Below are 17,691 nucleotides of genomic sequence, written 5' to 3'. Positions count from 1 at the left end.
AGTAGAAGCTAATGTTACCATTAGCAACTCCATCACACAGCAGAACTCCTCCAGCTCAACTCTAGCATGCTGCTAGTTCCTGAAAAAGGCACAAAAGAACTTTGTTTCCCCAGAGTATGACTTACAAGGCACTCATCCGTGCTAGAGACCTCTGCAAATGTTGATTGAAGGAGAGTTCCACACCTTTAATGGAAGAAAAATGGGCTATTTGTTTGCAAATATATATATGAGAACGACCCCGGTGTTGGTTTCCACAGTTTGTTACTTCATTCCAGTACTTTTCTTAATAGTTAAAGTTTTTGCAAAAAGGTCAATATGTACAGTGTTGGTCCTTCCAGGCTTCTGTAGTTCACCCAGAGCTGCTGTCAGTCATCCTGACTGATGGAGCATTCTTCATCATCAGTTCTCTGTGGGGTTTTGTTTGAGACACAGACACACACACACACACACACACACACACACACACACACACACACACACACACACACACACACACACACACACACACACACACTGGATGCTTTACTCCTAAAATGGCTTCTTTGCTGCCCTTCTTGACACCAGACCTACAGAGGCCTTCACATACCTGCCCCATTCACACAGCATGATCAACCTTTAGGAGATGGTTCTGGTACTGCTGGATTAATTCTGAAGCATTCTGAACAAATGCAGAAAAGATGAGTGGGTGGGGGAATTCAATTCCTATTGGTGTAATGTCTGTAAACTGACGTATTATAAACTGCTGTAGTATTTTTCTCATTCTCAAACCTTCAGGTCAGGTCTCTGTCATTAGTAGATCTATGTTCTCTCATGGATCATTACATATCAGGAGATCATAAAACATTAGAAAAATGGTCTTTGCTTAAAAATAATTTTATTTTTATTTTAAACTAGTGCAAACACATGCAAACGGAAAACATAGGAAGATCCAAACATTTGAGTAGAACCATGAATGCTTCAGACAAGGTTAATGATTGGTCAGACTTCCCTGTATTGATTTTTAGTTTTTAATCTTGTTCTCCTCATATGCTCCCATTCCTGTCCTTAAAGCAGGGTCTGGATTTACCACTGGATGCTAACCTTAGCACAGCATACAAAGGACCCAAGTGATCTACACCAGCTCCTCCTACATCCATTTAAGCACATTCATTATTCAGGAATACAAACCACTCAGGCAGATCTGAGCGCATAAAAAGACTCTCTTCCTCACCACATGAAAGTGTCATCACCCTTCCTGGATGCAACACTTGCAGGACAGTTCTTTTTGTGAATGCTCTGACTGGGTCTGACTCAGGCTGAAAATCAAACAGGTGAATTTAAATAAGCAAATTCAAGCATGTGATGACGCAGGAATTTCCGGGTTCCTTGATTGTGAGTCAGGATTAAATTGCTAAAAGCTACTCGGTTGTCACCCCTCATTACAACCTCACCCTCATTGCAAAGTCTACAACAAAATATTTTAATGAACCATATTGTACAAGTGAACATGTTATTTTTCACGTATTTGATCGAGATGATCGATTGGCTCAATGGCTTGGATAAATTGTGACGGACGTGGGTCTGATGCCCATGAGATGCTGCTTGGCTGGTCAGAGGCATGATTGGCTCTCTGAGTGTATTCTCACTCAGTTAGAAGGAAGATTCACATGGATTTGCATCAACAAGCTTCTTGCTCTGCACTTAAAGATTACTTCCATCCAAAGTCCTGTCCAACCATTTGATAGAAGCGCTGATTGTGAGGCTTGTAGAACTGCCTAAGCCTTAGAACCACCTTTGGGTTTATGGAGACATGTGCCCGTCCTTTTGTCTTCCCGAGGCAGTGAGGCTTACTGCTGCCCTCTGGCTTCTTCAGGCATGGGAAGCCTTTGGTTTTGTTGAAGTAGAAGTGCTTGTCCGTAACTATCCTCTGAAGTCCTAGAAAGTCCTGGACTTTACCAAGTTCTCCAGCCGGGTCTAAGATGAGCCTCTCTCCACTGACAAGATGGATCTGAGTCCGTGGAAAGCATGCCAACCAGTGTTCCATGTGCTGGGCATACAAGCCAATCCACAGCGGACTCCACAGGGAGTCAATCAGACCTAGAGGCAAAGGTAGCAAATACACAGAAATCAGCAAAGGTCCTCATTTAATTTGTCATTTGGGTTTTCACTGAGACAATCCAACCATTAAGCACACTGATTATCATTTAATAACACTCAACACCAAGGTCTCGGTTTAAGGGGACATATTTAGAAAATCTCCCATTTTGCATCCTTTAGTGGTTCTCAACCTGTGTTCCGCTCAAGATTACAGGGGTCCCCACAATTTTGTCTGTGCTGAGGTTGTGAGGTTATCAAGAGTGTGTTTGTAAAGTTTACATTTATAAAATCCCAATGACACAGCCAGTAGTAAAATCAAAGCTTTGTAAGAGCTATACCATGAGCTCACCACTCGTGGGAGGGAAAAAAAGGGGTCAAGTGCATTGTGTGTTGGGCGGTAGCCGAAGGCAGGGACTTTGGCAGTCTGATTCTCGACTTCAAAAACAAGCTCTTGGTATGTGGAATGTCACCTCTGGTGGGGAAAGACCCGGAGTTGGTGGTTGAGGTTGAGAGGTTCTGGCTTGATATAGTTGGACTCACCTCAATGCATGGCTCTGGCTCTAGAACCAGTTTCCTTGAAAGCGGTTGGACTTTCTACCACTCTGGAGTTGCTCCCACTAAGAGGTGCCGAGCAGGGGTGGGAATACTTGTTGCCCACCATCCTGGTGCCTGTACATTGGGGTTTACCCCGGTGAACAAGAGGGCAGCCTCCCTCCACCTTCGTGTGAGGGGACTGGTCTGTAATTTGTGCTTATGCACCAAACTACAGTTCAGACTACCCACGCTTTTTGGAGTCCTTGAAGGGGGTGCTGGAGAGAGTTCCTTCGAGTGACTCCCTGGTTATGCTGGGAGACTTTAACGCTCGTGTGAGCAATGACAGTGAGACCTGGAGAGATGTGGTTGGGAGCAACAGCCCCCCATTCTGAATTGGAGCGGCGTTTTGTTACTGCACTTCTGTGCACGTCATGGATTGTCCATAACAAACACCATGTTCAATCATAAAGATATCCATATGTGCTTTTGGCACCAGGATACCTTAAGCCACAGTTAGATGATTGACTTTGTTGTCATTTCATCTGATCTGCCACCACATGTCTTGAAAACTTGGGTAAAGAGAGGGGCGGAGCTATCAACTGACCACGACCTGGTGGTGAGTTGGCTTCGATGGTGGGGAGGAAGCCGGTCAGACCTGGCAGGCCCAAACATATTGTGAGGGTCTGCTGGGAACGTTTGGATGAGTCTCCTGTAAGGAGCTTCAATTTCCACCTCCGACAGAAATTCAAACACGTCCTGAGGGAAGCGGGGGACGTTGAGTCAGAGTGGGCCATGTTCCGTGCTTCTAATGTTGAGGCGGCTGACCGGAGCTGCGGCCGCAGGGTTGTCGGTGTCTATTGTGGTGGCAATCCCTGAGCCTGTTGGTGGACACCAGCGGTTAGGGATGCTGTCAAGCAGAAGAAAGAGAGTTTTGTGAGACCATGGAGCAAGACTTCTGTATGGCTTCGAGGAGATTCTGGTAAACCATCCGGCATCTCAGGAGGGGAAAGCAGAGCGCTACCAACACTGTTTACAGTGGTGGCAGTGTGCTGCTGACCTTTACTCAGGATGCTGTGGATCAGTGGACAAAATACTACGAAGATTTCCTCAATTCCACTGGAGGGTGCGTGGGAGTTGCCCAACCAATCTACATGTGTTTTGTGGATTTGGAGAAGGCGTTCAACCACGTCCCCTGAAGGACCCTGTGAGTATGGGGTACCAGGCCCTTTGATAAGGGCTGTTAGGTCACAGTATGATGGGGGTTAGAGCTTGGTCTGCATTGCCAGCAGTAAGTACAACTTGTTTCCAGTGAGAGTTGGATTTTGCCAAAGCTGCCATTTATCACAGATTCTGTTCATAACTTTTATGGACAGGATTTCTAGGCTCAGCCAAGGTGATGAAGGGATCCGTTTTGGTGGCCTAAGGATTAGGTCTCTGCTTTTTGCAGATGATGTGGTCCTGTTGGCTTCATCGAACAGTGATCTCCAGCTTTCGCTGGAGCAGTTCATAGCTGAGTGTGAAGTGGCTGGGATGAGAATAAGCTCCTCTAAATCCAATACCATGGTCTTAAATCTGAAAAGGGTAGAATGCCTTCTCCAGGTCAGGGATGAGGTCCTGCCTCAAATGGAGAAGTTTAAGTATCTCAGGGTCTTGTTCACGAGTGAGGAAAAAAAGGAGCTTGAGATCGATAGGTGGATTGGTGCTGTGTCTGCTGTTATGTGGGCACTGTACCGATCTTTCATGGTGAAGAGAGAGCTGAGACAGAAGGCAAAGCTCTCAATGTACCAGTCATCTACGTTCCTACCCTCACTTATGGTCACGAGCTTTGGGTAGTGACTGAAAGAATGAGATTGCAGATACTAATGGCCAAAATGAGTTTTCTCGGCAGGGTGGCTGAGCTCTCCGTTAAGAGATAGGGTGAGAAGCTCAGTCAACCGGGAGGGGCTCGGAGTAGACCCGCTGCTCCTCTACGTCGAGAGAAGCCAGTTGAGGTGACTCGGGCGTCTGGTCAGGATGCCTCCTGAATGCCTCCCTAGTGAGGTTTTTTGGGCAGACCCAAGGAAAGACCCAGGACACGTTGGAGGGACTATGTCTCTCGGCTGGCCAGGGAATGCCTTGGGATTCCCCCAGAAGAGCTGGCCCAAGTAGCTGGGGAGAAGTCTGGAAATCTCAGCCTAGGCTGCTGCCCCCACGACCTGACTCTGGATAAGAGGTTGAAAATGGATGGATGGACAGATGGATTGAAGAGCTATATCTATGTATATAAAGCTTTGAAATGATCACTTTTAATGTGAGTATGCAGGTAGCAGTTGTGTTTGGGCTCCTGGGTTGTCCTTGGGATCTAATGCTTTAGTGCTGCCATGTGGCTCGCTGTAGTCATCTTTGGTGTGTTCTTACTGTGTCTAGTTTCTAATTCCACTTTTGTTTCTTTTTAAAACACAGAAAAGGTTTTTCTTTATCTTGCTAACGTTTCATTTGCCTCACAGCAGATGACATAGCACAACTGATAGGACTGGTAGATAACTCCACTTACTTCACACATGATGACACAATATACAAACAACTGGAAGGCTTTGCCATGGGTAACCCATTATCAGCCACCCTGTGCCAGCTTTTCATGGAAGACCTTCAACAAAAAGCCAAAGCCTGCAAACGGTAGCTGGTTTCAGCTAAAGTGCTTATAAAACCCCTAAAACCAGGAAAGACCAGCTGGGGCCAGTAAAGAGCTCTAAAGCTCAGTGTAGCTCATAAAGCTTTACACAAAGGGAATTTAACCCACTAATAAAGTTTCTTACGGACAAAAGTGCTCTGACGCTCTGAATGGAGAGCACCAGACAGAATCTGACACCCTCCTCGAACGGGTGACAAGCATGAGTCTTTAAAGGCAGTTCGTTAAGCGCTGATCCGCTTCAGCTGGGCCGGTGAGGATCCACGGCGTGCAGCTCTCCACAGTGCTGAACCAGCCGGGCGTGGCTGAAGCGCTGCTCTCCAGGGTGCTGATTCTCCGTGCGGTAAAAACAGACGACTGAAGAGATATGGGGCCGCTGGACCTCCGCAGGACGGGACAGCTAGAAATAGGGATCGTAACACCTGCGGATACCCGACATGGGCAATAAACAAAGGAAAACAACAAACAACAACAGAAAGAAAAGAACAACCAAAGCAAAGAACCAGAAACCCAGAAAGACAAGAACCAAAACCAGTGATAACCCTACCGTTTATCAAAGGCATAACAGAAAAAATAACGGCAACAATGAAAAAACACAACATAAACACACCAACAAAACCATACACAACAGATAGAAACAGACTAGTGCACCCAAAAAACAAGATACCAGCTGGACATGAATGTGGAGTCGTTTAGGAAATCCCATGCAAACTCTGCAATAAAACATACATAGGAGAAACCGGACGCCAACTCAACGCACGAACAATAGAACATAGAAAGGAGTGTGAGAAAGAAACAAGTCGAAAACACACAAGAGCAGCAAAAGAAGAAGCAGAAAGCACAATAAAGAAGTCAGCCGTATCAGATCACTGCACAAGAGAAAACCATATAATGGACTGGGACAACACAAGGATCATAAACATTGAACTACAGAAATACAAAAGATGGATTAAAGAAGCTATCGCGATAAGGAGACGTGGATGTGGGACCATGAACAGAGACGATGGGGTCTACACATTGGATCGTGCATGGGACTGCATCATCAGAGAGGAGCGAGCGGGAAGCAGAGGTCAACAACGTCCTCTGCTGCCCGCGGATAAACGGAGTAGGAAGTGACGCCACCATCAGCGTCAGCTCTGAGGATGTTTGCAGTTGGCAAACGAAACATTAGCAAGGTAAAAAAAAAACTTTCATGTGTTTAAAAAAGAACCAAAAATGGAATTGGCTCTCTATAGTGCTATAAACCTTTCAGATGTGGCGTAAATAGTCGGGTTTTGGTGTCAGGAATAAGAAGATATAACATGATTCCTCAAAGTGACATCACAATAGGGAGATTTTGCTTATGCAGTGCCTAGATGGTAAATGGCCTGTATTTGATATAGCGTCTTCTATTGCTACATCGTAACTCATCCCCACCAGCGTGTGAAAGTGTGTGTGAATGAGTGAATGACTGACTGTGTTGTAAAGCGCCTTAGGGGGTTCCAGGACTCTAGAAGGCATTATATCACAAACAGGCCATTTACTTTTTATTTTCTGCTACAACTGCAAACTGCATGACTGGTGTTTTCTGGTTCCTGTGCAGTTATTAGAATGCCATGTGATCAGCTGCACTGATGGACCTGGCCCCAATAAAAGTTAGTGATCCATAACTAAGCTTCAGCTGATGAGAAATACTGGATATTTAATGGGTCCCTGCTGCTTCATTTCATACCTTTTATTTACTGAGTGTTATCAAATGGTTAGCCATGTGACTGCTAACGTACCTGTAGTGTGGTTTTTGAAAGCCAGGCTCTCAAACGAGGGAATGTTGGGGGCCTTTGAGATGATCTGTGTGTAGTCAGAAATGGCTCGAGTCACGGGGTCACGAACAACCACAATCAGCTTCACATCGGGCGACATGGAGTGGACTCTCTGGGGTGTGTCCACTGTAACAAAGTAACGAGGCGTCTTCTCCATGACTATCTGGCCTTCAAGTGCTTTGGGCATCATACTCCTGAAAGGAAACCAAAACAACTTGGCATGAAAACAAATCGCATGCTCTGTAATTGAAATGAGAGATCATTAGAAATACAGATGTGGTTGGTTTTATAAAACAGGTCTGGTACCAATTTCCCTCTGGGATTAATAAAGTATTTTTGAATTGAATTGTATACTCATAACTAACATGACTCAGTTTAGCATCTCAAACATCGACAGGAAGACCCTTCCATCAGACTCTAGCTTAAAGTCAGGTAAACTTGTAGGATGTTGATCAGGACAGATCCATAGCAGAAGGGGTTTAAATCACATCTAGTCTTTTGGTGACTATGAGATTAATAACTGCACCAAAAGGGCAACACTGAGCAGACCTCGCACAGGAAGGCTGTTGTAGCAGGAGGCTGCAGACGTTGCATTCCAGGATGGAGCACAGATATGTGTCATGCTCTGTTTCTCAGCACAGCCTCAAGACCGTGGAGAAGACTCCAGGAGAAAAACGATAACTAGTAGCGCTGGACAGGTCCATCAAAGGTCCGTGACCCATCAGCAGAACTTAGATCTGCTCCTGAATCAAAGACGAACAGGATACGTCCTGCTAGTCCTTCAAAGGGACCTCCATGGGATACTGGAACAATGGAGATGTCATGTTTTCAAAGTGTTACTTATTCTTGTTGAGAAGTGAACATAAAGATCCATTTAAAGGTTATATTATTTTCACACGGTGTATATGTGTTTGTGACCGTTTGTTTTCTGAGTTAAGGGTCCAAGAAGGGTTAAAAGAGCAGCTTCAACATTTTTCTGCTTTTTGTGAAAACAAAAAAAAAAACCACTTAAACCAAAATTAGAATATCACATAAAGTTGATTTATTTCAGGAATTTCAGACCAATGCAAAAAAGGAATTTTAGAAATGTTGGACAACTGAAAAGCATGAGCATGTACAGAGCTCAATACTTGGCCTGGATTACTGCAGCAATGCAGCGTGGCGTGGAGTCCATCCATCTGTGGCACGGCTCAGGCGTTATGAGAGCCCATGCTGCTCTGACTGTGGCCTTCAGCTCTTCTGAACTGTTGGGTCTGGTGTATTGCATCTTCCTCTTCGTAGGTCAGGCCAGTTTGCTGGCCAGTCAAGAACAGGCATACCATGGTCCTTAAACCAGGTACTGGTAGCTTTGGCACCGTGTGCAGGTGCCAAGTCTTGTTGAAAAAGGAAATCTGCATCTCCATAAAGTTGGTCAGCAGCAGGAAGCATGAAGTGCTCTAAAACGTCCTGGTAGATGGCTGCGGTGACCTTTGACCTTAGAAAACATAATGGACCCACTCCAGCAGATGACAAGACACCCCAAACCATCACAGACTAGAAACTTTACACTGGACCTCAAGCAACGTGGATTTTGTTCCTCTCCTCTCTTCCTCCAGACTCTTTTCATTCTTTGGACAACTGTAGCCTTCCCCATGATTGTGTAGCCTACAGAACTAGACTGAGAGACCACATAAAGGCCTCTGCAGGTGTTTTTAGTTAATGAGCTGATTAGAGTGTGGCACGAGGGGTCTTCTATATTGAACCTTTTCACTATATTCTAATATTTTGAAATACTGAAATTGGTATTTTCATTAGTTGTCAGTTATAATCATCCGTTTTAAAATATATCAGTCTGTGTGTAATGAATGAATCTAATATGCAAGTGTATCTTTTTGAATTGAATCACTGAAATAAGTCAACATTGTATTGATATTCTAATTTTATTTCACACACACACCAGGGCTGCAGCTATAGAATATTTTAGTATTCCAATAATCAATCGAATCATCCACAGATTAATCGAATATTCTTTTTGATGACGTTTCAAGTGAGACGAGATTGTGGTCTGCTGCTAAAAATGGGAAAATGAAGTAAAAGGATCAGTAATATGTATTACATCGGTGTTGTCTAGTTCCCTCCTTCCCAGCTGATATTTATATGTACTTGTCAGAACCAGAACTTGGAGGACCCGTGATGACACCAAACACAGTAAAGCTCCTTTAAAAGTCTTTATTAGACGTGGCGTTACCCGAGGAGGGCGAGGCTGGAGACAGAGTCGGAGAGGAGGCGTGGGTCAAAAACCAGAACGAGGCAAAGCAGGTTAATGGAGCAGGCTAGAGAAGGGGTCAAAGACAGGCGAGGGTCGAGATGGCAGGCAGAGTCCTAGGGGTCAGGCATGAAAATGAGGTCCGGAGGCTCTGATCAGACAAGGTGAAAGGCTGGAAGATCTACTGGCAAAGAGCGTTCAATAATCTGGCAGGGAACTGCTGGCTGGCGGGTGAATATATAGCAGGGGGAGCAGGTGAGTGAGATGAGCTAATGACAAGGTGCAGGTGATGGTAATTAAGTGGCTGAGGGCTTGATAGAGGAGGCAGCAGAGGCAGAGGAAGGAGTAAGCCTGGGAGTCATGACAGTACTAAATATTTTCTGGAACTAAATGTAACTTATATGTCATTGAAATAATCGGTTTAATATCATTCTAGTCTAATCATATCTAAATAAATTCACATATGAACAGTAGAATTAAATTATTTCATTAACGTGTTCAGGAGTAAGCTGCTGGAAATGTTACTAACATTTCTAGTAGTAACTAAATTATGGTGGCATATCCATTTTATTATATACATAAATAATCCAGAAAATTGTATTCAAACATATAAGCGTTTATGATTTACATGCTACAACGGCTTGCCATATTCTGGGAACTGTCCTATCTCTTTGTTGGTTTCTCTATTTTCCTCCACGGCATCTAGATCGCCACATGATGTGCCGACAAAATGTGTTCAGCCTGTGGTGCGCACATTTAACGAAGCTTTGAATCAGTGAGTACGTTTACATGCAGCCAATATCCAGGTTATGATCGGGTTAAGGTCGGGATTCGGGTTTCTGAGTTGATCAGAATAACCCGTTTACAAGCATAAATAGAAAGAGTTACCTCTAACTTGCATAACCCGATTTAAATGCGGACGTTGGGGTAGCGTCAGGACGTATGGACTACGTCCAGACGCAATATGCGTCATTTCCGGTTCTTCCTGTTCCGGTATCCATGAAAACAACAACATGTTTCCCAGTTCGGAAGAGATAGCGACCGCGTTTGTTTGCCCTTTAGTTTCCTCGTCACTCAAAGTGTGGTGCTGTGCCGCGACTCGCCATGTTGCCCCCAACTTGTTGTTTACTTCCGGTGTTCTGGCGCGTACAAGACGTCTCGCTACTCAAAAGACCAAGATTCCTTGTGAACAGAGCATGCGCAGAACACACTCTTTGATGGGGATATCCCGACATGCGTTTACACGACCAAACATTCGGGTTAGAAAAGGGTTACCCCAGGTGTAGTAACCGGGTTTTTAAAAACCCGGTTATGAGCATATCCGGGTTTCTGGCGGTGTTTACAAGGACCTGCGGAACGGGGTTATTGTGAATATTCGGGTTTTAAAAGGGTTACTGGCTGCATGTAAACGCACTGAGTAAAATACGAATCGAGGAATTTAATAAATCGAACCATTCGACGATTCGTTTCAGCCCTAAAACACACACACACACCATTACTCACATCCATCACACTTATGAGGGTGCGAGCAGTGACGGAGCATCTGTGCCATCACTGGTGGGTTACTGCTGTGCTGCACAAATGCCAGAGTCTTTTAGTGAACGCCTCTCCCCTCGTGCTCCAAAGCTTAGCAGATGGGATTCATTCTGAAGTAAATGATTCCAGAGTCCCCGCAGGACCAGCTGGAGGCCTGAGGACACCTGCGACCACACACCTGGCTACCTGACCCAACAAACCTTTCATAACATGTATTATAGGACAGCAGAAGCTCGGCAGGTACAGCAGGATGTCCAGTAACTGGAAGGTTGCGGGTCCGATCCCAGCTCCCACGAGAGAATGCTGCTGTTGTGTCCTTGGGCATGACACTTAACCCACCTTGTCTGCTGGTGGTGGTCAGAGGGGTCGGTGGCGCCTGTACTCGGCAGGCCTCGCCTGTCAGGGCAGCTGTAACTACACCATAGCTCATCCCCACCAGCGTGTGAATGACTGATTGTGTTGTAAAGTGCCTTGGGGGGTTGTAGAACCCTCAGAAGGCGCCATATTTATCTGAAGAAAAAAACTGGAATGGGTTTTCAGACTTTTAGTGACCCAACTTTTACATACCATACACACATTATACATCAAACTCTTCTGCTACAGCTCCTCTCTGTCAGAATGTCAAAATATAACAAATCTGAGGTAAAGTGTTTGAGATATTTTAGTCTATTTGGCAAATCTTGTGAAGTAGACATTTGCCCTGAGTAGTGGACGTATGCTGTCCTCACAGAATCAGAATCAGAAGGGTCTTATTGCCACATGTCAGAGGAATCACAACACGAGGGATAAAATAAAACCCCTCTGATTCTCACGGCGTGTAGCTAAAGGTAAAGGGCTAACAAATGGCTAAAGCCAAAACAAAGTTTCTCACTCAAGGCTTGCTTTTCTTATCTGTAGATCTTTATAAATGTTTTATCACCATAGCTGCAATAAACAGAAAAACAAATACACGGTTAACTAAAACACACATCACAGCTTAGGGAGGATGCTGTTGGACACTACTTTTCCTGTTACTACCTTTAATTAAAGTACTGTAGCTGCCATTTTGCACTAAAACTTTTAAAAGTTTAGCATCATAGGAGAAATGGGATGTCAGTAACTTCAAACGTTTCTTCTGTTTTTCATAAGAGGCGGGCACAGCATGTATCAGTATCGGTTTGTAAGGAAATAGGAAAGTAAGAGTCAGACAATATGGGCACATCGGTAAAAAAGCCAATATTGAGCATCCCTGTTTAAATGATAAAGGCACATTTACATTTGAACCTTTTACAGTTTTAGCCACAGTCTGCTCCGAGTTTTTGGATTTCAGACAACGCTGAGGTGATTCTGACATAAAAAACAGAGATCAGGTGCTTCAGCACACTGGCACCCTGAATAACAACATGAAGGGTAAGCATAGAGGATTCACACACACACACACACACACACACACACACACACACACACACACACACACACACACACACACACACACACACACACACACACACACAGCTAATAAAAGCGAAGACATGATGCACCAGCAGCCCTCCGGTATCAGATCAAGTTTCCAACACGCCTGAAACACAAACCTCATATCGATAAATTCTTTCCCCTTGAATCTGACACACACACACACGCACGCGCGTACACACACGCACACAACAATTTCATTTGATCTGATGAGTGTCAGGCTGCATTCACCAGCACTTAGCCTGAAGATCCTCCCTTTAGTTCAACTATCCTGAGCAGGAGGAGCCACTCAGTCTGTTACACACTCAATCACATGCATGAAAGCATGCGGATGGACAGACAGACACACACACACACACACACACACACACACACACACACACACACACACACACACACACACACACACACACACACACACACACACACACACACACATACCAAAGGGACATGTAAATTCAATATGTGTCCATTAATTAGCAACAGAGGTGTCTACAATCCTGTAGGCCGGGGGTCGGCAACCCGCGGCTCTGGAGCCGCATGCAGCTCTCTGTGCTTGTAAAATAATGAATGGATATTTAAATAAAATCTTTACATTTTACTGCATTAATTTTACATCTGTAAGCTAATTTTAAATGTAAAGATTGTCTGCGTAAACCTGAACAGGTCCAACCCGTCTTACTGTGAGACCGGGTTGACGGGTCACGCTTGTGCGTAATCATACCGGCGCTTTCTGAGCTGACGAGGATGTGAGATTCTGGGATTCTCCTCAGACGGCTCATGGATGTGTCGCCACATTGGAGACAGGAACAAGCGCTATTCAGGCAAAGTTTCATAATCAGTGAACATTTTCTAAGTGACAAGTCTCGCTTCAGTAGGAGGAATCCTTCTTTCAGCTCTGGTTCTGCGACGTGCTCCAAGCCCCTCTCCACATCTTCAGCTCGCTGTGTACCTTATGTACGCGCTGACAGTGAGCTGCGCTGAGCAGTGTCCAGCTCAGATGTTCAGATGGGAATCTTTTCTTGGGTGATTTAGCTACATCTGCGATGTGCGTAGAATAAAGTGTCAGTTCGTCTGCATGCGTCGGGGGTAAGTCTTTCTATTCTTTCTCCGTCAAAATAAACGGTCAAATACGGGAACTTTCCCTGTCAACACAAGCCCTGCTTTTAACTGTTCTGTTTTTTTGTGAAAATTGTTGCAAAGAGATATAATTAAACTTGATTAACACCAGAGCCACGCACACTGCGCTGTACTCCGTAACTGTAAAATGAGGGGGAAACGATTTAATTGGATCCTTTTCTCTTCAACATGGTTTAATGTAAAGTTTCATTCAGTACAAACTTTAGTCGCACCAATCTAACGAGACAGAGCCTGGATTTGTATTCTGAACAGTCTAAACATGTTTTAAAAAGAAACGTATGACAAAAGTGGCACCTGCTCAGTAAAACCACCAACAGGGGTGAAAAATATCTAAATAATGTAGGCAGAGACGGGCTACAACTTCTGGATCCACTTTATATAAATTGTTTTATTGATTATCTTCTTATGAAAGACAGCTTTGACGTACACGAGCGACCGGTACTGGCTGCCGTCACCTGTTGTGAGCAGCTCTCTGCTGTCTGAGGGTAGGCCCCGCCCACAACGCCGCGGCTGCTGTGGCTCCCAGTGTTTTCTTTACTGTGGGAAACGGGTAATAATGGGTCTTTGATGGGAACAGGTTGCCGACCCCTGCTGTAGGCAGTCAGTGGACCTGTATACAGGGCTCCAGGTAGTCGCTGTGTTGTTTGGTGACACAGTGTGTACCACACTCAACATGGACCAGAGGAAGCAAAGGAAAAAGTTATCTCGGTAGGTTAGAAAGAAGATTATGGACAAGCATGTTAAAGGTAAAGGCAATAAGACCATCTCCGAGCAGCTAGATCAGGGGTACTCAATGGGCGGGCCACGGGTATAAGAGCAAAAAAACTTCTAAAGACAGCCAAAGTGAACTACAAGCTCAAGGAACATCAGTGACAGATCGCACCATCCGTCATTGTTTGAGCCAAAGTGGACACCAAGGATGACACCAATGCTGAAAACATGAAAAATCCAGACTGGAATGAGCCAAATTACAGGTTGACATGCCACAAAGCTTCCGGGAGAATGTCCCATGGACAGGTGAGACAAAAATGGAACTTTTTTCCAAGGAACATCAGCTCTATGATCACAGACAGAAACATGAAGCATATCAAGAAAAGATCACTGTCCCTACTGTGAAACATAAACGAGGCCCTGTTATGACGTGGGGCTGCTTTGCTGCATCTGACACAGGGCGTCTTGAATCTGTGCAAGGTAAAATGAAATCTCAAGACTCCTGAGGGGTTCTAGAGAGAAACGTGCTGGCCATTGTCAGAAAGCTTGGTCTCAGTCACAAGTCATGGGTCTTGCAACAGGACAATGACCCAAAACACACTGCTAAACACACCCAAGAATGGCAAAGAGGAAATTATTGGACTATTCTAAAGTGGACTTCTACGACCTCTGACCTCAATCCTATTGAGTATCGCTGGAAGGAGCTGAAACATGGCATTTGGGAAAAGCTTCCTTCCAACCTGAGATAACTGGAGCAGTTTGCTTGTGAGGGCTGGGCCAAAATACCTGCTGAGACGTGCAGAAGTCTCACTGACAGTTACAGGAACCGTTTGATAGCAGTGATTACCTCAAAAGGTTGTGTAACAAAATATTAGGTTAGGGGTACCATCATTTCTATCTGGAGTGTTTTTATTCCATTGAAGCACGCTGCAAAAGCAAGTCTGACTTTGGTTACACTTCTTTAATGTATTATTGCTTTTGTCAGATTCAAGTTATTCATGCGACCATTGAGGATTTTTTCTTTCATTGGCCGAAGAGTACCAACTGTGTTGTCCATGCCTGTATTGGTTTTCATTTACAGACTGCATCACTGTCGGGAATGGAGCCAAACTGGAAGACACCAGGTGTTACAAAGGAAATCCCTGTAAATTAGCATGTGTGATAATTGGCTGATGTAACTTCTGCTGCAGCTTCTTCTTCATTCTGCTCATTTCCCTCTGAATATGAGATCAAACATACAACATGATAAGCTGAGGGATTATCCTGCAGCTTATGATAAGTCTTTGCTTGCCATAAGGTACCCTTCTTATTGTCATCTTCCAATATTTTATGAAATGTCACTGGTGAATTATTTTGGGCCAGCCAAGGCCATCGGCTATTGATCCTGTGGGGGTGGACTTTGTACAACTAGGGGATGTGGGATTACATGACGGCATTATTATGGGATGTATGAAGTGAGGAGGCACTCCTGATGATGATAATGTGTCAGCGGGGCTCAGCTGAGACCAGGGGTGGCAGGTGGAGGCTGACGGAGCCAGAACCCTCTGGAGCCCCATCAGTGGCATGCTGTGTGTCTGTGAAGCTATTACATCGTTCATCACAAGTGCAGCAGGAAATATGCAGCAAAGGATTGTGGGAATTATGGGTAAGTGTCTCTTTATGGTGCGTGTGTGTGTGTGTGTGTTCATTTGCATGAGTGTGTTATTGGGGGACCACTCATCCATTCCCTCTGTATGGGGGGTTTATTAAGCGATCAGTCCATTGTGGCTGTGCCCTGTCCACTTCCAGGAGACATCTATCATGGAAGGGCCCTGGAACAACCCCCCCCCCCCCCCCCCCCCCTCCCCACCCCCATGTGTTCTTGGTTACCCAACCCCAGGGGAGGGCCCTAATGAGGGCCAGATAGCTCCACCTGTCTGGGCCTTATGGTTACCATCATCAGTGCAGTAGGGAGAACCGCACCTGAACACCAGCTCAGACCCAGAATCACTTGAGTCACCTATAGTTGCTCAAATATAAGTATGTAAGTAAGTAAGTAAGTAAAAGTTTATTTATAGAGCGCCTTTCACAGATATGAATCACAAAGCGCTGTACAACATGAGTAAGACCAGGGGAAATACCTCTAACCAATAAAAACATCAGAAAAACAATAGCAGTGATAAAATAGTAAATAAAATCACGAGTAAAAACAAAGTGAAGGTGTGAACCCGAACAAAGCCATCTTTTAGAACATTTAGGGAGGGAACGCCTGGATGAAAAGGTGAGTTTTAAGATGATTTTTAAAGACCTCTACAGTGTTAGAGAGACGGAGATTTGAAGGCAGACTGTTCCAAAGTCTGGGGGCAATAGACTGAAAGGCCCTGTCCCCTTTGGTTTTCAGTCTGGTTCGAGGAACAGCCAGGAGGTTTTCAGATGTGGATCTAAGGTTCCGTGAGGTGGTGTGTGGGGATAAAAGGTCAGATAGGTAGCTTGGAGCCTGGTTGTTAAGAGCTCTATAGGTCAGGACTAAAACTTTAAACTGTATTCTGTATTCTACCGGGAGCCAGTGGAGGGACTGTAAAACTGGGGTGATGTGAGCTCGTCTCTGGATTTGGTTAGGAGTCTGGCTGCTGCATTTTGGATGGCTTGAAGGAGTGAGAGGGAGGTTTTGCTGAGACCAGTAAAAAGAGCGTTACAGTAGTCTAAGCGTGATGACACAAAGGCATGGATGATTTTTTTTCCAGATCTGCAGTAGAAACCAGTTTACGGACTTTTGAAATGTTTCTCAGTTGGAAGAAACAAGAGCGGGAGATGGTTTAGACGTGTTAGTCTAAACTTAAAGCTGGATCAAAAATAACTCCTAGGTTTCTAATGTTGGCCTTGGCTGATGGGCAAAAAGAGGCAATTTCTTGCTCGATTTTTGGTTGAAGTTCCGGGGGTGCAGAGATCAGGGTCTCTGTCTTGTTGGTATTGAGAACAAGAAAGTTGCTGGACAGCCAGTTACTGATCTGGGTCAGGCAGAGTTCAAGGGTGGCCAGCCTGTCCAACTGGTGTGGCATGACGGACATATAGAGCTGTATATCGTCAGCGTAGATGTGGTAGGAGATGTCTGGGAAAGATTGAATGATGCCAGCTAGAGGAAGAATTTAGAATGCAAATAGTAGAGGCCCTAGAACTGAACCTTGTGGAACCTCGCATGTTAGAGAGGCAGTGTCTGAAGAGAAGGTTTTTGACTTCACTGTGAATGTTCTGTTGGTGAGATAAGAAGAGAGCCAGTCTAGAGCAGAACCTGAAATCAGACACAGCCGTTTCTCCTTCTGTCTGCTCCTCCGACTGAGCGGGTGTGTGTGTGTGCACTTGTTAATGGCTCGTTTCTCCAATGGGGGGACTCAGAGAGCATGCGAGGGCGGTCTGGATGCGGGGTGCTGTCAGTAACTGTCCCATTAGTACCTTCTCGGTCTACCAAAATGGCTGCATTTTTCAAACACCATTTTAATAATGAGTTTGACTCTGAAAGTTTGTTTGTTGGACTTCCTGAGAGTTTCATTCAT

General features: G+C 44.9%; 1 protein-coding gene across 2 annotated transcripts in view; it reads right to left on the bottom strand.

The window, feature by feature from the left end:
• Window positions 1-857: 857 nt before the first annotated feature.
• The window catches only part of hs3st3l (heparan sulfate (glucosamine) 3-O-sulfotransferase 3-like), a 23,053-nt gene continuing 6,219 nt past the window's right edge, over window positions 858-17,691 (bottom strand). The window contains exons 2-4 of one of the 2 annotated variants that reach the window (XR_011516821.1): window positions 7,042-7,271; window positions 5,406-5,700; window positions 1,986-2,076 (exon numbers count right to left, since the gene is read on the bottom strand). Coding sequence is in view for 1 of the 2 variants with exons in the window: in XM_015962015.3 (XP_015817501.1) it covers window positions 1,688-2,076; window positions 7,042-7,271 (619 nt within the window). In the remaining variant the exon portion in view is untranslated. Of the gene's footprint in view, window positions 2,077-5,405; window positions 5,701-7,041; window positions 7,272-17,691 lie in introns of both variants that reach the window. The other variant, XM_015962015.3, reaches the window with a different exon arrangement.

This window comes from Nothobranchius furzeri, chromosome 16 (assembly GCF_043380555.1).
Source record: "Nothobranchius furzeri strain GRZ-AD chromosome 16, NfurGRZ-RIMD1, whole genome shotgun sequence".
In the NCBI taxonomy this organism is placed as follows: domain Eukaryota; kingdom Metazoa; phylum Chordata; class Actinopteri; order Cyprinodontiformes; family Nothobranchiidae; genus Nothobranchius; species Nothobranchius furzeri.
This window is presented reverse-complemented; position numbering and strand designations above follow the sequence as displayed.